Source organism: Gordionus sp. m RMFG-2023, chromosome 4 (assembly GCF_954871325.1).
Source record: "Gordionus sp. m RMFG-2023 chromosome 4, tfGorSpeb1-WG-v2, whole genome shotgun sequence".
Classification (NCBI taxonomy): Eukaryota; Metazoa; Nematomorpha; class Gordioida; order Chordodea; family Parachordodidae; genus Gordionus; species Gordionus sp. m RMFG-2023.
The window spans coordinates 16,577,398-16,600,492 of record NC_088778.1 but is presented as its reverse complement, the minus strand read 5'-3'; the positions used below and the strand labels follow the sequence as shown (position 1 = coordinate 16,600,492).

The following is a 23,095-nucleotide window of genomic DNA, read 5'->3' as shown; positions in this document are numbered from 1 at the left end:
ATTGTATTTTGTATGTTATATTACATGTAAAATCCATGTAAAATCCAATCTTCGTTGGGAGCTAATTTTTCAATTATCTCATCCGTTCTTGTCGTCATATGCCTATGAATATTCAAAAGATCCAAACCTTTAATCTAATTTCAGAAGTTGTACTTCTTGGTATGTTTTTGAGCCGAACCGTATTTTAATTTTTTAAATATACCCGGGCCGGGCCCGAAATTTTTTAAAAAAAAACACCCGGGCAGGTCCTGAAAATTTTTTTATCCGGGCCAGGTTGTATATTTTTAAACAGCCTATATTTTAAATCGTTATTTAGCTATAAAAATCAAAAAAAAAAATCCGGACCGGGCTTGAAAATTTTATTTTAAAAAATCCAGGGCGGGTCTGAAAATTTAAAAAAAAACCGAACCGGGGTGTGAAAAATTAAAAAAAAAATACGTGCGTGCCCTGCAAATGGTACTTCTGCAGGACTTTGTTATTCTTCTTAAAAAAGAAAATGTTCTCTCATTAGTTTACTAATGGGAAGAGTTGCTAATATATATAAACCCTTTTAATATTGGGAATATAATTTAAAATGTGTTTGAAATGCAAAGCTTCCGTAGAATTTTTGGGACTATATCAACCATAGTTAATTTTATAAACATAGTTATTCAGCTAATAAGGCATCATAAGATATTTTAACATTTTCATGATAAAAATCTAACAAATATTTACTTTCTATCACCTGAAAAAGGTTGGTAAGACTTTTGTGGAAGTAATATCTGCAGGTTGGTAAGTGCTGCATGATGAATTAAAAACTATTCATTTATTTGGGTTATAAATATATCTTAGAGAGGGGACATTTGTTTTATAATACTCTTCTACAGAACCTATATTGTTTTAACGATGAGCTTGCCTAGCTATAAGTCGAGGGAGATAAACACGTATAGCTCTGCTTTTGACTCAATAATAACATATAAAATATGAAATTCTTAATCAATATTAGCCTAATTTCTATGCTTTCCGCTATTCTCATCTTATTAATCTAGTTAATGTCATGTTTTTGAAAAGTATTACATATAGTTGTACAATTAAATATTACATTCTAATGAGGAAAAAAATTTGGAATAAGCATTGAATCCAATAATTTTCTTGCTTCTGAGGAAATATTTCTTTCAGGTCATTGTGATATTTTAGTAATAGCATATAATCGACTCTTCTAACTCCATAAATGTTACTGCTTGATGGCCAAGACTATCTCTTTTGACAAGCTTGCAATTTCTCTCCCTATTGGACAAGGAGTTTCAGAAATAATTATTATTTGACATGAAATTTGAAAATGGTAGATAAATATTACGCCACTAAAAATTTGAAAATAATAAGTAAATATCATGCCGGAAAACTTGAAATCGAAATTAGTCGATAAAATAACTTAGTAGATGAATGTGATAAATAAATGTAATTAAATATTTAATATGAGATAGGAATAAATATTAATAAATATAAATTAATATAAACAATAATATTTTAGAAAAATAAATCCGGCATCTGCATTTATTGGCATTGGGGGGGGATTGTCCCTTGTCCTCTCCCGCTGCTTACGCGCCTGCCAAGGTACAGATGTATAACCATTTAAGTCCAATATCAGATTAATAATTAGCGGAACCCTGGATGTTTGGTATTTGGGCCCTCATAGAACGGCTAATAAATTAATTAATCGTTGCATGCCTGCCTCGCACGCCAGCCTCGCACACCAGCCTCGCACGCCAGCCTCGCACGCCTGCCTCGCACGCCTGCCTTGCACGCCTGCCTCGCACGCCTGCCTCGCACGCCTGCCTCGCACGCCTGCCTCGCACGCCTGCCTCGCACGCCTGCCTCGCACGCCTGCCTCGCACGCCTGCCTCGCACGCCTGCCTCGCACGCCTGCCTCGCACGCCTGCCTCGCACGCCTGCCTCGCACGCCTGCCTCGCACGCCTGCCTCGCACGCCTGCCTCGCACGCCAGCCTCGCACACCAGCCTCGCACGCCAGCCTCGCACGCCTGCCTCGCACGCCTGCCTCGCACGCCTGCCTCGCACGCCTGCCTCGCACGCCTGCCTCGCACGCCTGCCTCGCACGCCTGCCTCGCACGCCTGCCTCGCACGCCTGCCTCGCACGCCTGCCTCGCACGCCTGCCTCGCACGCCTGCCTCGCACGCCTGCCTCGCACGCCTGCCTCGCACGCCTGCCTCGCACGCCTGCCTCGCACGCCTGCCTTACACGCCTGCCTTGTATGCCTGCCTCACATGCCTGCCTTTGCATGCCTGCCTTTGCATGCCTGCCTTTGCATGCCTGCCTTAACAATATATTCATTTGAGACTATATCTTCCTTTGAAATCACATATTTAGTATTTTATAATATTAATAATAAACAAATAAAAGCAATCAGCTAATTTCAAATGGACTTATTTATATTGAGTATCATTTTTATAATATAATTTTTTAATCCTATTAATAAATTCTATAATTTTGCATATCAATTGCTGACATGAGATCAAGAAATTTGCTCTGAACTTGCCAATCCTTCCATTTTGATGGTATAGAAAATTAATTGATCAGCTGTCATTGTCTGTAATGCTATATTAAGATCAAGTATGTGGAAGACACAATCTAAGGTAATACAAAAACGATTTTATTATTTTTATTTTAAACGCTAAGGATATTCGAAAATCAGATCGTAAACATATTCCAACCATTTTTGATACTAATGATGAAGATATATCTGACAAAGATTTGGAGGCTGAATTGGAAGCTCTGATTAATCCAACTATCAATATGAACAGGAAACAAAATATAAGTATTAAATATTATACATATTTAGTTCTTATATATAGGTATTGTTGATTCAAAACACATTATCAATGAAATTATGAATTTTAATTATGAACAGTATCAAGTTGAAGAGTCAAAATTATCAGATAATAGTGACATTGAAAAAGATTTAGAATTACTGGTATTTTTTTGTGAATAATTATAAATTTATTGTTGATTTATAATTTAAATAAATGTGGATATATAATTAGGAAATCAATTTTTTAAAAAAAATTATACTTGTTTAGAATGAATTAGATGAAATTATGGGTTCAAAAATTACCAAAGATCATATAGTAGCTGATGGTGTACAAATCAATGAGCCTTGTTCATCTCCATTAAAACGCCTTCATCAATCTGAATTAATGAAAATACATGATGAGTTGTTTGATAGTGACAAAGATTTAAATTCCAAAGCAGATAATAACATAAATATAACTGAAATTATGCAAATAGTTGAAGATAGAATTAAAAATTATTATGAAGTTTTGCAAACAGCAAATTACAACAAGGATTTGTCAAAATCTCGTAGAATTAAAAGGGGGTTATGCACATTAGACAAGATGAAAAATGATATTTTAAGAGTTCAAGCATCCCCTACAATTAGTTTGAGTTTTACCATTAGTACCATACCACCATTAATTTCTAAGTGTAAAAGTGCCAAAATTATTGAATCTGAAAATGATTTTAATTTTAAAGATCAATATTCTGTAATCAAAGAAGAGACCATTCAAAATGCCAATATTCCAAATTTTATCAATACACATCAGAATCAAACAAAACAAAATTATGAAAAAAATGATTTAATCCATAATTTACCTCTTTTTCAGTTAGAAAATAACAATCTTTTGAAAGATTCAAATGATAATGAAAATATTGGAAATAGATGTTTAAAACCCATGGATGGTAATACTTGTAAACAAAATGAAAGCTCTTCTCTTTCAAACCTACCTTCAAATAAAGCTAATGAAAAAAGTCTTGAAATAGGTAAATTGTTAAATGGTTGGTTATATATACAAATAATATGCTTATGAGATTAACACTTAAAGAGAGTTAAGTTGTAGTCATTAAATGGAATAGTATTGTAATTTATAATGATTATTATGGCAATTATATACCTTATTTAGTCACCTACCAAAGTTTATAATAATTTTTTGAGCTTATCCTATATATAAACAATATTTAATATTACAATTTTTTTAATCTAATTCTTTTTAAACTATTTGTTTTTAGAAAAATTCATAAGTTTATTAACATATCGTCAATCAGAATTCAAGGAACAAGCCATAATTGCCAAAGGAAATCAAGATTTAATAACAGCAAAAATATTTTTGGAAATTTATAAAGTAAATTTCTATCTAAATATAGAAAAAAACTAGAGATTCACTTATACAACTTTTTTAAGTTAGTGCCTAAACTGTTGTCACCAATTAGTGATCTGCATGAGTGAAGTGTTTTATTAAATAAGTAAAATAGGTAAAGTAAGTCAAAGTATATTTAATACAAAATATCACGTATATATATATCAGAGACCTGCAGAGGTACCATTTGCACGGCCCGGCCTGGCCCGGTTTTAAAATTTTTAAGCCCGGTCCGGCCCGGATATTTTTTAAAAAAATTTTTTACGGCCCGGCCCGGCCCAGATTAAAAAATTTAAGGCCCGGCCCTGCCCTGATATTTTTTTAAAAAATTTTTTACGGCCCGGCCCGGATTTTAAAATTTAAGGCCCGGATATAAGTATATTTCATATTTTATTCAGATATTTAATTACAAATTGATACTATAAAAAATTTGTGCAAATAATATTTTTGAATATAAAAGATTCTATTTGTGATTTTTAATTTTTATTTAAAAAATACATGTAAAAAGCTAATATTTTGAGAATATTATATTAAATTTATAAAAATTATAAAACTGTTATTTATAAAAATGGATATTTTGAGCATATACTATATTTTATATTGCATTTAAAATAAAACTAATATTCATAAAAATGGTAATAATATTTTGAGCATATACTATATTTTATATTGCATTTAAAAATAATAAAACTAATATATAATTTATAAAAATGGAAAATATTTTGACAATATAATATATTGTATTTAATTTACTATTTAATTTATAAAGTAAAAATAAATCGCTATTTAAAAAAATGCATGTATAATAAATAGTATTTTGAAAATATAATCAAATTGCACAAATTAATATAATTTATTTAATAATATAAATTTTTAACAAAAGAAGATAATTGTATTATATAATATATTGTAAAAAAAATAATAAAAAACTTTCATGACTCAAGGTAAAATATAATAAATGCAATAAATATTTGACAGTTTGCAAAGTAAAAAACCAGCATGATTGACGAAACCCTATACTCAAGAAAGATATTAAAAATTCACAAATTATCATGAAGAAAGAGAAGCATATCTACCTTTTCAGGTTGAAGATTACTTCTTCTTTCTTCAAGAATTCTTCCAGTAGTGGAAAAATTCCGCTCAGAGCTTGCACTTGAAGCAGGAATAGCCAATACCCGTTTTGCCAATTTTGCTACTTTTTAAATGTGATGTACCATGGTTATAATTATAAGATAATAAATTTGAACAATTTATGCATTGCACATAGCCAATATTTTTTTTATTATTATTATCTATTATTATTTTAAATTTAGACCAAATTTCAGATTTTAAAGTATTATTAGTATTTTTAAAAGAATAAATATTATTTTTAATTTTGTCAATTATATCTTTAGTGTTTTGTGCCATGATATTCCTTTTATTGATTGTTTTGGAAATATTCTAAAAATTTAGATATGAATTATAAGATTTATATTTAATATTAATTTTTACTTTAGCTTCTTGAATGCTTAAAATTGATTGATTGAGTATCACTAATTCTAATGATAATAAATATTAATTAATTATTTATATCTTACATTGATTATAAATATCTAATATCAATATTTATTAAATAATGTAGATTGAAATTATTATATTTATTTATTATAATAAATTTAAACTGAATATTATAGTTATAAGAAAAAGTATGTTATTAAAATTTTATATTATTTACAAAAAGATTCAATCTAATTTGAAATAGATTTTATAAACTAATATATGAAGCTAAAAAATATCAATGTACATTTTTATTTAAAGAGAATAATTCAAAAGAATTTTTTATTACTTAAATCTGTTTATGGGATATATCCACTTCTAAACTATTCTTCTAACACAACTGTTCTAAGTCTAACTTTTCTAACAAAATTTGATAATGATTAGTGGAGCATTGCAATTCTAGATAATAACATATATTAAGTAATTTAAAATATATTTATAATAATTATACATACTGTTCTAAGTCTAACTTCTAAGTTTTCTAACACAATTTGGGAGCACTGAAATTTTAGATATTAAAATATATTAAGTAATTTAAAATGGAGTTTTCCGGTATCTTTCAGGAAATTAATAATTAGATCGATCTGTGGGTGTTAGGTAGTGTTAACCATCACCCAATATTATATTAATCATAACTATAATATAATATAATCTTATAACCAATAACTCATAATGTAAAATTTTTTATAAAAAATATTAAGGCCCGGCCCGGCCCGGGTTTAAAAATCTTAGGCACGGCCCGGCCCGGCCCGGATATATTTAAAAAAATTTTTAGACCCGGCCCGGATAAAATTTTTTAGGTCCGGCCCGGCCCGGGTATATTTAAAAAATTTAAAATACGGCCGGGCCGGGCTTAGGGCCGGGCTTGCAGGTCTCTGATATATATAATGAATTCAATCCTTCAGGTTATGTAATTTACAAACGAAAAGTTAATATTATATTCAATTTAAATTAAATTTACAATTACATTTATATTACAGTTCTCCCCACTATAAATTGAATTCATTGTGATAACGTAGTGGGGGTTTCGAAACTCTTTTTTCAAGAGTTGTATTCTCATGTTCTGCCTTTTCCACTTCTTCGGTCAAGGTAACGGGCGACGATTTTTAGAGAAGATTTATTTGATTTATTAAATTTAAAGTAAAAGACTCAATGGAAGTAGTTCCTATTAAAATTAAAGACTCAATGGAAGTAGTTCCTATTAAATTCCATATTCCAGAATTCGTCAAAGAAAAAGTAAATATTCAGGACTACATATTTAACTTGGAGTTAATTTATAAAGTAAGAAATATTATAGATTTAAATACAAAAAAAGACCTGCTTTTAGCCTATATCGGAACAGACAATCTTATCAAAATTAAGAACTTTCACTTTCCAATAAATTTAGAGATGATAAATTATGATACTTTAATAAAAAGCTTAAATTTGGTGTTCAAGGATAGTTCGAGCATTTTCGTAAATAGGAAAATTTTTTTTACGTTAAAAAGATGCAGTGAGACGATTATTGACTTTTCAATTAGGGTTAAAACTGTCTGTTCTCTTTGTAATTTTAAACCGCCTTTTGATGAACTTTTAAGAGATATATTTATCCTAGGAGTAGGCTTACCTGAGTTGGACAAAAAACTTCAGTCAAAGTATATCGAAGGCAATATTACCTTTGAAGAGACCGTGCGTTTACGATCTCGCGCTCTCTTTGTTGGAAAATGAAACCCAGACTGAAGTTAATAAAATAATTAAAAATAAGCCAACAGGGTTCGAAAAATAATTATTTTAGAAATAATAATTATACAAACGTCAATAGATTCAAAAATAATAAACACTTTAGTAATAATTATATTCCAATATTAATTATAGACCTAGTATCAAACCTAATTCTATTCAAAAGAAAGTGATATGCTTTCGTTGCCGTAAGGCAAACCACATAGCGAAAGATTGTAGAACCCATGCCATACAAATGATTCTTCCACGGACACCTCGCCTGTCATTTTCAAATAAAGCAACCATCAATGCGAAGATAAATGGGTTTGGGAATTCGCTTTGATGAGAAGCCCACCACTCTAACAAATTATCCACCTTAAATATTTCATCTGTTTTTTTGTTTATATAATTATAATATTCATCATCGGGTATTGAGATATTACCAGAATTACCATCGCCCCATTTGTCATAAAACGACTCAGTTTGTTTAACAACAGTCGTAATTTGACTGGTCGATGGTATTTCATTTACTTCCTGAGCCTCTTGTGATTTAATATAATCTTTTATATAGTTTTCCGCCATCTTGCGATCTGTCCCTGACAACATACGTAATTGTTTGAATTTGGGACAGAGAAAAAGAGAAATAAAATGATACTTGTGTAAAACAAATTTTTCAATTAAAAAATGCTTTATATTAAGTAATATCAATTTTATTTCTCTTTTTTCGCTTTGAAAGGTATTACAAACTTCAAGAAGTTCATAATACCATATTACCACTTTAAAAAGAGTACAAGAGTCCGACTGTAACTCAACAATAGCTCTGTTAAAATTCTCAAGAATGTTGACTAGATCCTGAAGGATCGGAAAGTCTATAATATAATACTTTTCCGATCCCCCATGTTCTAGAAGAACTTTTTTAATTTCTTCATTTTGAGAATAAACAGAATTGAGCATATTGTACTTAGAGTTCCAGCGGACTTCTATATCTTGATAAAGGGCTTTTAAATGCTGGCATTTATTACTTTGTTTTAAATGCCCCACTAATATTTTAGTATTATCTATTGTTGATTTTATTAATGGGGCATTACTTTCCAAATATTTGGAGTTAAATGAATTTCTTAAAATTGTATTTAATAAATGACAAGAACAATTTAATCGTTCATTTAACTCCAATGCTTTTATAATATTTTTACCTTGGTCTGTAACAAAAATTATATTAATAAAATCGTTATTGTTAAAACTAAAATTATGAAAATTTTTTAATAGTTCATCCTTAACTACTTGGCTAGTCTTAGACACTTCTTTAAATTTAGCGGTAAATAGGTTTCTCTTCACTAACTTCCAGTCATCTGATATATAGTGCATGTTAACTGTTATAAACGAGTTCTTTTTATGGTCATCGCACCATATATCAGTGGAAGCAGCCATAAATCGATTCTTGATTACTGGGGCAATAGTATCAACCAAAATGCTTCTTATTTTATTACATTTTTCTTTAAGGTGGCGTGATAGAGTGGTGGGATGTGAAATTAATGAGTTGATATCTATTTTACCATATGTTGCCCCAACATCGACTAGAGCCTGGCTGAATTCAAGAAACCCATTCCCAGCTATCATTTCGAAAGGTCTAATATCTTTTGCGCAAAGTGTTAAGGAATGATCTATAAATTTTTGTTTTAAATATTTCATATTACATTTATAAGTGGGTTTTTCAGGTGTAAAAAAAATTGTTAATTTTCATAGATTTACCATCACATTTAGCAGCTAGCTATGGAGTTTGATACCGGCGCCGCGTGTAGTGTGATTGATGAGGTCACCTGGAATCATATTGGCAGACCACAACTATCACCGGCTTATAAATTAGTGGGATATAATCATATCCAAATCGAAGTACTAGGTAAATGTACTGTAGAAGTCAAAGTAAAAAATATTTCAAAATTTTTACTTATTTGGGTAGTTAAAGGGGAGAATTCCCTTATTTTTGGGATGCCTTTCATTAGAGAATTTGATATAAAACTACCGGAAGAAGTTCGTATTAATAAAATAAATATGAATGTTCCCTCTTTAAATACTATTGCTTCAAAATTCCCTCAAGTTTTTAAAAAAAAATTAGGTAAAATCAAACTGCAAAAGGCAGTCATCAGAATAGAACCGAACACGTTACCGATTGCATTACCAGCAAGAAGAGTTCCTTTTCCGTTGCATCGAACCATTGAAGCTGAGTTGGACAGACTTTTAGACAAAGGCGTTATCGAGAAGGTGGATCCAACAATAACTCCAATCACTTGGGCTACGCCAACGGTTAATATCTTAAAGAAATGAGGTGCCTTACGGATATGCGGAGATTTTCGTTTAACAATCAACAAATATCTAGCCATCGATAACGATTTACTACCAACTTTCGTCGACCTAACAAGTAAAATCGCGGGTGGTAAAATATTTTCAACAATAGATTTAAGAGATGCATTTTTACAATTCGGAGTTAGTCCAGAATGTAGGGACCTTTTAGTAATTTCGACACATGTCGGTTATTACCGATATCAAAGAATTCCATTTGGTTTGACTAGCGCTCCGATAATATTCCAACGCTTTATGAAAAACCTATTAAAGGGAATTCCTATGGTTAGTGTATTTTTAGACGACATAATTATTGCAGGTGAGAATAATTCCGATCACATAGTTAATTTGGAAGAAGTATTAAGAAGATTTGAGAAGGCTGGACTGACCACAACGACCGATAAAATTAAAATGGGAGAAAAGTCAGTCACTTATTTAGGTCATGTTATTGACAGTTTCGGAATTCACCCTACAGAAGATAAGATTAGCGCTATAAAAAATTTTAAAACACCTTCCAATGTTAAAGAACTACGTTCATTTATTGGAATAGTGAATTATCATGAGGCATTTATTAAAAATTTGCATTCTATTTGTGCGCCTTTACACCAACTAACGAGTAAAAATGTTGGTTGGTCTTGGTCAGCTAAAGAAAATGAAATATTTACTAAAGTTAAAAATATATTGTCAAAAGAAGATACAATAATTCCTTATTCAGCCGATATCCCTGTCGTGATTTCTTGTGACGCTTCCGAAGATGGTCTAGGAGCTGTTATTGCACACCAATTTCTTACTGGCCAGGAAAAACCGATTGCTTACGCATCGAGGACACTTTTGGCGGCTGAAAAGAATTATGCCACAATTGATCTGGAGGTTTCGGCGATCATGTTCGCTATTGAGAAGTTTCATCAATATATTTTTGGAAGACATTTTATCTTGGTTACTGATCATAAACCATTACAATATATTTTAGGTGATAAAAGAGATCTTAACAAAATAACAAATAACCGTTTAATACGGTGGGCCACGAAACTATTAAATTATGATTATGAGATAATATATAGACCAGGTAATCATAACAAATGTGCCGATGCTCTGTCCCGTTTGGGGGTAGAGAAAGCAAAAACCAATGATGTTACAAAAAAATTCGAAAAAGAAATCAGAGGATTAAAAATTAATTTAATAGAAGCTCTATCTTTCACTCGCAGTAAAGTCGTAAGTGAAACGAGCAATGATATAAACCTAAAAGAGATTATTAAATTAATAAAAAATCATTGGTATATTGATAATATAAATAATTATTCGGAGATTGTAAAAAAATATATTTTGATTAAAGATAATATTTCGTTCGAAGAAGGATTATTATTTTATAATGATAGAATTATTATTCCAGATATTTTAAAAAAGGAGGTTTTATATGTGATTCATCGAGGACATCCTGGGATAGTGGGGATGAAATCATTGTGTAGATATTACGTTTTTTGGACAAATCTCGATACTGATGTTGAAGACTTTGTTAAATGTTGTAAGAGTTGTCAAGAAGGAAGGCCGGGAGCTAAAGAAGTGCCATTATACAATTGGAACATTCCTACCCGACCTTGGGAACGATTACACATTGATTTGACAGGCCCCGTATCTGGAAAGTATTGGTTAATTTGCGTAGACGCTTTTACCAAATGGGTTGAAGTTGCAATTTTAACACGTATTAATTCGGCGAGTGTAATTATTTCGCTAGATTTGGGTTACCTCGCTACATTGTCTCAGATAACGGTACTCAGTTTACTGGATCTGAATTCAAAACGTTTCTGTTTAAAAACAATATAAAACATTTTAGATCGGCCCCTTATAGCCCCAAATCGAATGGTTTGGCTGAACGATATATACGGACGATAAAGACGCGTTTCTATGCTGGAAAGAGATGTGGGACTCTGGACCAGTTAAATTTAGCGAATGTTTTAATTACTCACCGTAATACTCCCAATGCAACTACTGGTAAATCCCCTGCCGAGGTGATGTTTGGAAGGTCGCTTAGGACGACATTAGATCAGTGGAAATTATCAACGAGAGAAAGGACGGAAAACGCTCTATGGAAACAAAAGTACTACAAAGATAGAAGTGTTGAACCTCGGGAGTTTGAAGAGCAGCAAAAAGTTTGGATAGCAAACGAAAGGACAGCAGGGTGGCATGAAGGAAAAGTGTTACAACGAAAAAGCGCAATATTGTACGATGTGGAATCAGAGGGGATCGTTAAAAACAAGCATGCAGATCAATTGAGGGATGCACATACACAAGAGAAGGAAATACCCGTTACGTTGACCGAAGAAGTGGAAAAGGCAGAACATGAGAATACAACTCTTGAAAAAAGAGTTTTGAAACTCCCACTACGTTATCACGATGAATTCAATTTATAGTGGGGAGAACTGTAATATAAATGTAATTGTAAATTGAATTTAAATTGAATATAATATTAACTTTTCGTTTGTAAATTACATAACCTGAAGGATTGAATTCATTATATATATATACGTGATATGCATCCCTCAATTGATCTGCATGCTTGTTTTTAACGATCCCCTCTGATTCCACATCATACAATATTGCGCTTTTTCGATGTAACACTTTTCCTTCATGCCACCCTGCTGTCCTTTCGTTTGCTATCCAAACGTTTTGCTGCCCTTCAAACTCCCGAGGTTCAACACTTCTATCTTTGTAGTACTTTTGTTTCCATAGAGCGTTTTCCGTCCTTTCTCTTGTTGATAATTTCCACTGATCTAATGTCGTCCTTAGCGACCTTCCAAACATCATCTCGACAGGGGATTTACCAGTAGTTCCATTGGGAGTATTACGGTGAGTAATTAAAACATTTGCTAAATTTAACTGGTCCGGAGTCCCACATCTCCTTCCAGCATAGAAACGCGTCTTTATCGTCCGTATATATCGTTCAGCCAAACCATTCGATTTGGGGCTATAAGGGGCCGATCTAAAATGTTTTATATAGTTTTTAAAAAGAAACGTTTTGAATTCAGATCCAGTAAACTGAGTACCGTTATCTGAGACAATGTAGTGAGGTAACCCAAATCTAGCGAAATAATTACGCAGATTATTTATTACACTCGCCGAATTAATATGTGTTAAAATTGCAACTTCAACCCATTTGGTAAAAGCGTCTACGCAAATTAACCAATATTTTCCAGATACGGGGTCTGTTAAATCAATGTGTAATCGTTCCCAAGGTCGGGTAGGAATGTTCCAATTGTATAATGGCAATTCTTTAGCTCCCGGCCTTCCTTCTTGACAACTCTTACAACATTTAACAAAGTCTTCATCCGTATCGAGATTTGTCCAAAACACGTAATATCTACACAATGATTTCATCCCCACTATCCCAGGATGTCCTCGATGAATCACATATAAAACCTCCTTTTTTAAATTATCTGGAATAATAATTCTATCATTATAAAATAATAATCCTTCTTCGAACGAAATATTATCTTTAATCGAAATATATTTTTTTACAATCTCCGAATAATTATTTATATTATCAATATACCAATGATTTTTTATTAATTTAATAATCTCTTTTAGGTTTATATCATTGCTCGTTTCACTTACGACTTTACTGCGTGTGAAAGATAAATCCTCTATTAAATTAATTTTTAATCCTCTGATTTCTTCTTCGAATTTTTTTGTAACTTCATTGGTTTTTGCTTTCTCTACCCCCAAACGGGACAGAGCATCGGCACATTTATTTTGATTATCTGGTCTATATATTATCTCATAATCATAATTTAATAGTTTCGTCGCCCACCGTATTAAACGGTTATTTGTTATTTTGTTAAGATCTCTTTTATCACCTAAAATATATTGTAATGGTTTATGATCAGTAACCAAGATAAAATGTCTTCCAAAAATATATTGATGAAACTTCTCGATAGCGAACATGATCGCCGAAGCCTCCCGATCAATTGTGGCATAATTCTTTTCAGCCGCCAAAAGTGTCCTCGATGCGTAAGCAATCGGTTTCTCCTGGCCAGTAAGAAATCGGTGTGCAATAACAGCTCCTAGACTATCTTCGGAAGCGTCACAAGAAATCACGACAGGGATATCGGCTGAATAAGGAATTATTGTATCTTCTTTTGACAATATATTTTTAACTTTAGTAAATATTTCATTTTCTTTAGCTGACCAAAACCAACCAACATTTTTACTCGTTAGTCGGTGTAAAGGCGCACAAATAGATAGCAAATTTTTAATAAATGCCTCATGATAATTCACTATTCCAAGAAATGAACGTAGTTCTTTAACATTGGAAGGTGTTTTAAAATTTTTTATAGCGCTAATCTTATCTTCTGTAGGGTGAATTCCGAAACTGTCAATAACATGACCTAAATAAGTGACTGACTTTTCTCCGATTTTAATTTTATCGGTCGTCGTGGTCAGTCCAGCCTTCTCAAATCTTCTTAATACTTCTTCCAAATTAACTATGTGATCGGAATTATTCTCACCTGCAATAATTATGTCGTCTAAAAATACACTAACCATAGGAATTCCCTTTAATAGGTTTTTCATAAAGCGTTGGAATATTATCGGAGCGCTAGCCAAACCAAATGGAATTCTTTGGTATCGGTAATAACCGACATGTGTCGAAATTACTAAAAGGTCCCTACATTCTGGACTAACTACGAATTGTAAAAATGCATCTCTTAAATCTATTGTTGAAAATATTTTACCACCCGCGATCTTATTTGTTAGGTCGACGAAAGTTGGTAGTAAATCGTTATCGATCGCTAGATATTTGTTGATTGTTAAACGAAAATCTCCGCATATCCGTACGGTACCGGATTTCTTTAAGATATTAACCGTTGGCGTAGCCCAAGTGATTGGAGTTATTGTTGGATCCACCTTCTCGATAACGCCTTCGTCTAAAAGCCTGTCCAACTCAGCTTCAATGGTTCGACGCAACGGAAAAGGAACTCTTCTTGCTGGTAATTCACGGTAACGTGTTCGGTTCTATTCTGATGACTGCCTTTTGCAGTTTGATTTCACCTAATTTTTTTTTAAAAACTTGAGGGAATTTTGAAGCAATCGTATTTAAAGAGGGAACATTCATATTTATTTTATTAATACGAACTTCTTCCGGTAGTTTTATATCAAATTCTCTAATGAAAGGCATCCCAAAAATAAGGGAATTCTCCCCTTTAACTACCCAAATAAGTAAAAATTTCGAAATATTTTTTACTTTGACTTCTACGGTGCATTTACCTAGTACTTCGATTTGGATATGATTATATCACACTAATTTATAAGCCGGTGATAGTTGTGGTCTGCCAATACGATTCCAGATGACCTCATCAATCACACTACACGCGGCGCCGGTATCAAACTCCATAGCTAGCTGCAACCCATTTATCTTCGCATCGATGGTTGCTTTATTTGAAAATGACAGGCAAGGTGTCCGTGGCAGAATCATTTGTATGGCATGGGTTCTACAATCTTTCGCTATGTGGTTTGCCTTACCGCAACAAAAGCATATCACTTTCTTTTGAATAGAGTTAGGTTTGATACTAGGTCTATAAATATTATTAGGAATATAATTGTTACTAAAGTGTTTATTATTATTGAATCTATTGACGTTTGTATAATTATTATTTCTAAAATAATTATTTTTCGAACCCTGTGTTGGCTTATTTTTAATTATTTTATTAACTTCAGTCTGGGTTTCATTTTCCAACGAAGACAGCGCGATCGCTAAACGCACGGTCTCTTCAAAAGTAATATTGCCTTCGATATACTTTGACCGAAGTTCTTTGTCCAACTCAGGTAAGCCTACTCCTAGATATATCTCTTAAAAGTTCATCAAAAGGCTGTTTAAAATTACAAAGAGAACAGACAGTTTTAACCCTAATTGAAAAGTCAATAATCGTCTCACTGCATCTTTTTAACGTAAAATTTTTTTTCCTATTTACGAAAATGCTCGAACTATCCTTGAACACCAAATTTAAGCTTTTTATTAAAGTATCATAATTTATCATCTCTAAATTTATTGGAAAGTGAAAGTTCTTAATTTTGATAAGATTGTCTGTTCCGATATAGGCTAAAAGCAGGTCTTTTTTTGTATTTAAATCTATAATATTTCTTACTTTATAAATTAACTCCAAGTTAAATAAGTAGTCCTGAATATTTACTTTTTCTTTGACGAATTCTGGAATATGGAATTTAATAGGAACTACTTCCATTGAGTCTTTAACTTTAATAGGAACTACTTCCATTGAATCTTCAACTTTAATAGGAGCTACTTCCATTGAGTCTTTTACTTTAAATTTAATAAATCAAATAAATCTTCTCTAAAAATATCGTCGTCAATGAAGTGTTTTATTAAATAAGTAAAATCTATGTAAAGTAAGTCAAAATATATTTAATACAAAATATCACGTATATATATATAATGAATTCAATCCTTCAGGTTATGTAATTTACAAACGAAAAGTTAATATTATATTCAATTTACAATTACATTTATATTACAATGAGCCTAATTTTTAAGCCTGGCCTGTTTTTTAATTTGTTTGTGGCCCAGCATGATTTCAAATGATTTTTTAAATCAACTAAATAATACTATGTTCAACCTGATTCTATCAGATTTTTCTAAATTTTTACTAGAGTTTGTATAAATATTTATTTATTATTTGGATGTTTTATTAATTTAATAAATGATAAGAAATAAGGTAATTAAATATAACATCAAAAATATGTATAAAATAACATGAAAATAAAATTTAAAAACCATTATTTTTTTAAAACATTTTTATATAAAAAATAATTAACATATATATTTAAAAAAAAAGAAATTAAATAGTCATCCTCATCTGCTAACGACCATGAATCCTCATATAATTTCAAATTGTAGCATAAAATTTTAAAGCTTATTTGTTTGTTTGATCAAAGGGGCCCTCAAGATTGTTATTTTAGGACTCTTTTGGTTGATTAGTTTGATTTGGATTTAGCATCCTTCCCAAATGAGCAGTTTTTTGATACCACAATGGATATATATATTGTCTGCTAGATGTGAATATTTTTTGGGATTCCCCTTTTTCCGCTTATATATATATATAACAAATCATAATTATTATAAGATGGGGTGAAAATGTATATACATGTTATGTACCAATACATGTGCCCCCATATTCCACGTATTATTAATAACAGAAGTATCTCCTGGTTCATGATGTAAATGATCATCAGCTTTGAATAATGAATTTTGGGCTATTTTATTAGTTCTTTCTTGCCTAACATATTTATATCTATTTATGAGACAATGGAGTGAAGGCCTAGCTTTAGAATCATCCATTACTGCACATCTTTAAAGTTGTAAAGCCTGAAAGCCAAAGCATAATTAAATCCCTTATTTGTCAAAAGATATATATATTTATTTAACATGCTTGGATAATATTCTAACCATTCGTGGCCTGATTTTCCAATGAAATGAATGAAGGTTAGTACACTGCTATTTGCCATTGCTCGAAAGTAGATAATCAATGGAGCTAAAATAACAGCATCATCCAATTCGTTTTTACACTAGAGAGTGGATGCGCCAAAGGATGTGTTAGCAAACAAACTTGAAAAGAATTATTTAACATGATGTTTGATTTAAAAACATAATTTTTATTTGTTTAAAAGAGAAAATAAAAGAAACTGATGAACGAGGTAATGGTGATCATAAGCCAAGTTGTCCGGAACAGGGATGCGAACCCTTTGACAAAAAAAGGGGTCCTGGTTTGGGTACAGTAATAAAATTTATAAAGGGTTCGGGCTCAGGGAACGTAAAAAATGACTTAAAATAAGACTTTTTTTTCATACTTTTAACAATATTTACACATTCATATTACAAATAAAAAATTTAAAAATGAAATAATTTATATGTTAAATGCTTTATTCAATCGCACAATCATAATATCTTTATCATCCTTGAGATTTCCACGTAAATTAGACATTATATATTTCAAAGATGAAAATCCACGTTCTACGCTTACCTAAAATAGATAGTTATCTTTATAATACATAAATTATTATACTTGTGTCGCCGGTACAGTCATGACGATTCTAGACAAGATATATAATTCTGGATATATTAAAGAATTTTCTTCCCAGAATTTTAAAATATTTGTCTTATATATTTTAACTTTTATTTTTTGATCCTCCTTTCTATCTGATGATAATTTTATTATTTTTTTCTATCTAAAAGTAAAATTTCAATTTTATCAATGTTGCTATCATTATCACTAAAACCAGTTATTGTCTTAGCCTCCAATAATTGTAAATAATGGAGTTTTGTGTATGCCATAAATCCTTAAGATGGTCTTTAGCCATTTGATTTTTTCAATACTCAATAAAACTTGATATCGAGAGTCTAAATAGAGGCGTATACAACACTATTTTGCAAATATTGTTGCTCTCGAATTTTCATGTTTTCTAATATTTATAAAAATCTGATAAACATAATTATTCTGATTGTAATCTTAATTTGTTATTTTTAAAGTAACTAATAAGCTAGTAAAGTCCTTTATTTGGCACCAAGCATCTTCCGACAAAATGACTTCACACGCTCCTATAATAAAATAATTATAGAAATATTTCAAACTTAATAACCGTTCTAGCATCATACAAATTGAGGACCAACGTATTGTGCATTCTAATATTGCCATTGACCTTTTCATTGATTTTAATATTCTTACAATTGTGGGAATTCTTAAAAATTTGCAACATCCCCTGCTTTATCAATGATAGTTTTAGTGATAGTCAATCATTAATAGCAAATCATAGAGATAATTGTCATAATCGTTATTTTTGAATTTTTTTGACGCAAATGGGTTAAAATATAGATTGTAATCCATTTTTACCATATGTTTATAAAATTCAAAATCTTAACATTAAATTAGATGTTGATTGTATCATATTACTAAATAATATTCATATGGTTTTTAAGTTCTTTTCATAAAAATCCTACCTTTACAGACTCAGCACTATTTTGCCACGAATATACAAAAATATTTGCTAACTGTGAATGCAGGGTCCACATTTTAATAGATGTCGAATTAAAGTTTATTAATTAAAGGAGTTGTGAATCCATATTTAAAGTTTAGAATTTAACATGAGTTACAACTATCTTTAATAATCACTTTACATATTTTTATCAAATTTTAAGCAGGATAAAAGGGGTAACGATTATGAGCATGAAAATTTCCATTTGTTTTTTTGTTTCGACAAATAGTACTAACACATTTTTCATAAAAATATAAGAAGCGAAAGATAGAAGATTTTTACAATTGGCACTTTTCTGAATTATTTCAATATAATTTTTTTTTTAATGATATCAAAAAAATATTGAAAAACTTTAAAGATAAAGATTATGACAATTGTCACTTTTCTATGGTAAATATTCATAAATTTTTTTTAACATGTTTACAATCTATAGTTTTACCCATTTGTATCAAAAAATTTACAAAAACTAAAAACAACGATTATGACAATTATCATTTATCTATGGTAAATCTTCACTGAAATTTTATTTTAACATGTTAGCATTTATATTTTTGCTCATTTGCGTAATTTAATTCTAACATGTTAACAATTTATATTTTAGCCCATTTGCATAAAAAAAAATTTAAAAAACTTTAAAATAACGTTTATGACAATTTCACTTTTTTATGGTACATCTTCATGAAATTTTAATTTAATATGTTTACAATCTATATTTTTACCCATTTGCATCAAAAAATTTCCAAAAACTTTAAAAACAACGATTATGACAATTGTCACTTATCTATTGTTTATCTTCATGAAATTTTAATTTAACATGTTTACAATCTATATTTTTACCCATTTACATCAAAAAATTTCAAAAAACTTTAAGAACAAACAATTATGACAATTGTTACTTATCTATTGGCACAACATCTTCATTCAAATTTTATTTTAACATGTTGGCAATTCATATTTTTACCCATTTACGTCAAAATAATTTTTAAAAATTATAATTATGACAATTGTCACATATTTAGGGTACATCTTCACAGAAGTTTTATTTAAACATTCAAACAATACTTATTTTTAACCATTTTGGTCAAAGAAATTCAGAAAACTTTAAAAGTAACGATTATGACAATTGTCACTTTTCTATGGTACATATTCATGAAATTTTAATTTAACATGTTTATAATCTATATTTTTACCTATTTGCAGCAAAAAAATACAAAAAACTGTAAAAATAACGATTATGACAATTGACTTATCTAGGATACATATTCACTGAAGTTTTATTTAAACATGTATTTTTATAAAAATAATAGTTAATATTGTGATAACATAAACATATAAGATATTATAATTATTATTTTAATAAAAGATATAAAAAACATTTACGCATTATTAATAAAATTATAGAAATTCCAAGAACAAGTATCATATCATATTAATCAGTTAGAATATCATATAATAGAACATTTAAGATATTAGTAATTTATGTAATACTAAATATAAAAATAAAATCATAAATTCAATATTAATTAATGAATAAAATTTAGATATAAATTGTAAGTAATTAGGGGGTATCAGTCATTGAGAATATGAAGCTGAGGTAATTGGATTTTATTATATTGAGGGCTAATCTTTGGCGTAGGTAGTAACCCTCGTTGGGATCTTCGGTCCTAGTAGAGATCCGTTTCCCCAGCTCTTTAAAGAAGGCAAGGGCTTGAGAGCCGAACGATGTTAGAGTCGTGGCGATTAGTGGTAGGAATGTGTAATTGGCCGGAAGCGATGGCGAATATTTAGCGAGTTTATTCGTCTCGGCGTCTACTAGAGCATCTCTATATTGGAAGGGGCAAGGGGATCGATGCATGAGAAATCCCAGGTTAGAAATTCCCCCCTCTTCCAAGGGATCATGGTAGAGCCATCGGGACGCTTACCATCAGAATTGTAGAGTCCAGTGGGTTCTAGGGTTGATGGGATACCGGCATATTTTAGGGCCCTGGCAATAGTATCATTGCATTTTGAATGTCTAATGAATCTGCCTCTACAGCGCTTGCAGTGTAAAGAGTCACGGTATTTGGAGTTGACCGGCGTTTGACAAAGGATGCAGTGATAGGGTATTACCATATCACAATTAAGTCTTAGACCGATGGCGTGACGTAGCTCATCATTGCTTAGGAGCTGGTCAAGGTTTCGCGATGGAAAAGCTTCGAGAAATTCATACCCGATGTCTGCGGAAATGGAGAAGAGTAGAGAATGGTCCTCGGGTTGGCTCCTCGATTTAAGGTATGCAACGGAGTTGCCAACTAGAGGCTTATCCCAGTCCTTCTGCAGTGTCGATGAGGGAGGATCGACTAATGAAAGAGATTTCCATAGATCAATTGCCTGGGGAAGTAAAGGGTCAGGATGTTTTGTGAGTGCGTGTATGATGGGCTCGCAGGACAGGCGAGAGGATATGAACGCACTAACAGAGAGTAGGGAAGGCGATCGTATGCCAATGCCGCCGGATTTGGTTGGCAAGGTAGCTTGTAGCCAAGATAGGTCTCCGAATTTGAGATTGAGTATATCCTCTGTAAGGTGTTTAATCTCTAGCTCGTGTGCAGCGAGGTTGACGTCGTATTGGAAGATACCTGACGATCGGAGTGTATATAGAATTTTTAAGATTAGGAGGTAGTTCTTTAATAGAAAGAACGCTTGGTGGGCTGGGAGGCGAGATAGTGTACCGCGCATAAGGGATATCTCTAGTAGAGTGTCGGCGAAGAACTTGACGAAGGACTCGTCTTTACCCACTGGAGATCCGAGATGTGTTAAGAAGTTCAATGGTGTATGATTGAACATAGGATCATAGTTAAGGTCGATGATTCCAAGAGGACAATATTCGCTCTTGTCTTGATTGATTCGCAGTCCCAAACTGCTCTCGCTGGATTTTATTATTTCGACCGCCTTCATAACTTCGCTGGGTGAGCCGCCTAGTATACCATCGTCGATATACCAGTTATGAAGGTTTAGTTTACATTGGTCATTTATGCTTTGTATTAGGCTATTAATGCCCAGACTGAATAAGAAGGAGCCTAGAGGGTCACCTTGTTGTATTCCACTACTAGAAGGAATCAATCTATCTCCAAATTGAAGATGCGATGGACTAGCATAACAATCGAAGATGAATTGCGAGTATTCTGGGTAAAGGGTAAGGATGGGATTAAGAAACGCTGTACGTTTTAGATTAAAAGCGTTTGAAAAATCTATCTTAATTAGGATATCGTCACTGGGGTCTGTTTGTAGATACATTCTGGTCATGTGTAAGGATACCTCGCATCCCCCTTTTACGTTGACTCCTAATTGATTAGGGCACAGGTGATTAGATACTGTGAACAATATTCTGCTCACTACTAGCTTTGCGGTTAATCGGCGCCAAGTGGTTCCAATAGCGATAGGGCGAATATCTTTATTAGGTTTGTGGAGGGCGATGAGTTTAGCTCCATAAAGGAGTGGAATAATGGCGGGTGGTAAGCCTCCAGCAAGCATACGGTTGATGAGTTGAGTAATTTTTTCCAAAACGTCGCATTGTTGTGTGATGTAAGGTGCGGTTAGATCCTGTAGGAATATTGGGCGAAACCCATCAACCCCCGGTGAAGAATCGCGTTTGAAGGAGAGAATAGCCTTTCTAACCTCGCTTGAGGTAAAAGTGGTTGCAATTAGAGGAGCTTCGGGGTAAGACGGTATTTCGTCCTTAAGATCGTGTGGGTGGTGTTTTAGGAGAAGAGCTTGATAAGTTGTTTGATCGTAGGGAGCTAACTTATTGTCAGATGTTGCCAGTCGTATGGCGGATTTAACATTCAGGTTATCCAGCTTTTTAGATATAAGCTTGGCCTTGGTGAGTAGGTCATTTTTGTGATTTTTATTTTTATCAGTGTCATCACCTTTAAAAGATGTGGAAAAGTGATTGATGGGTAAGGGGTAGATAGTAGCATCCTTGATTTGCTGTGTCAGAGATTTTTTACTGGCAGGATCAGGAACTTGCAAGGTAGTAAAGGCAAATGACAGGGTGTCTAGCCAGTGTTTTATGTAAGAATAATTATTTATCAAGGAAGTCAAGTTCTTTGAGAGGTGTTTGGCAACTTGAAGTCTTGCTCCCTTAGGTATACGTGAAATCACAAATGGTTTTGGTGTGACTATAAATATTTCTACATCTGTGGAGTCGGTTGGATTGAAAGTGAGAGCATTTTCGGCGGTTGAGGTGGGGGCTATTGGGCTAGTAGGCACATCAGTCAACGTGGGAATGGTAACTATAGGTTGTGCGAGGGCAAGGGCAGAA

At 32.1% G+C, this 23,095-nt stretch overlaps 2 protein-coding genes across 5 annotated transcripts in view; both read left to right on the top strand.

Annotated features, from left to right (window-relative positions):
- Window positions 1-1,703: 1,703 nt before the first annotated feature.
- LOC135928674 (microtubule-actin cross-linking factor 1, isoforms 6/7-like) lies at window positions 1,704-2,333 on the top strand. Its single transcript, XM_065465130.1, has one exon. The coding sequence runs from the start codon at window positions 1,704-1,706 to the stop codon at window positions 2,331-2,333; it is 630 nt and encodes a 209-aa protein (XP_065321202.1).
- Window positions 2,334-2,558: 225 nt separating this feature from the next.
- LOC135928975 (coiled-coil and C2 domain-containing protein 1-like) overlaps window positions 2,559-23,095 on the top strand; it is a 57,211-nt gene continuing 36,674 nt past the window's right edge. For all 4 annotated transcript variants that reach the window (XM_065465443.1, XM_065465444.1, XM_065465442.1 and 1 more), the window contains exons 1-5: window positions 2,559-2,631; window positions 2,675-2,813; window positions 2,851-2,969; window positions 3,076-3,814; window positions 4,061-4,173. In XM_065465443.1, the coding sequence (XP_065321515.1) occupies window positions 2,611-2,631; window positions 2,675-2,813; window positions 2,851-2,969; window positions 3,076-3,814; window positions 4,061-4,173 (1,131 nt within the window). In that variant the 5' untranslated portion in view covers window positions 2,559-2,610. The remainder of the gene's footprint in view (window positions 2,632-2,674; window positions 2,814-2,850; window positions 2,970-3,075; window positions 3,815-4,060; window positions 4,174-23,095) is intronic.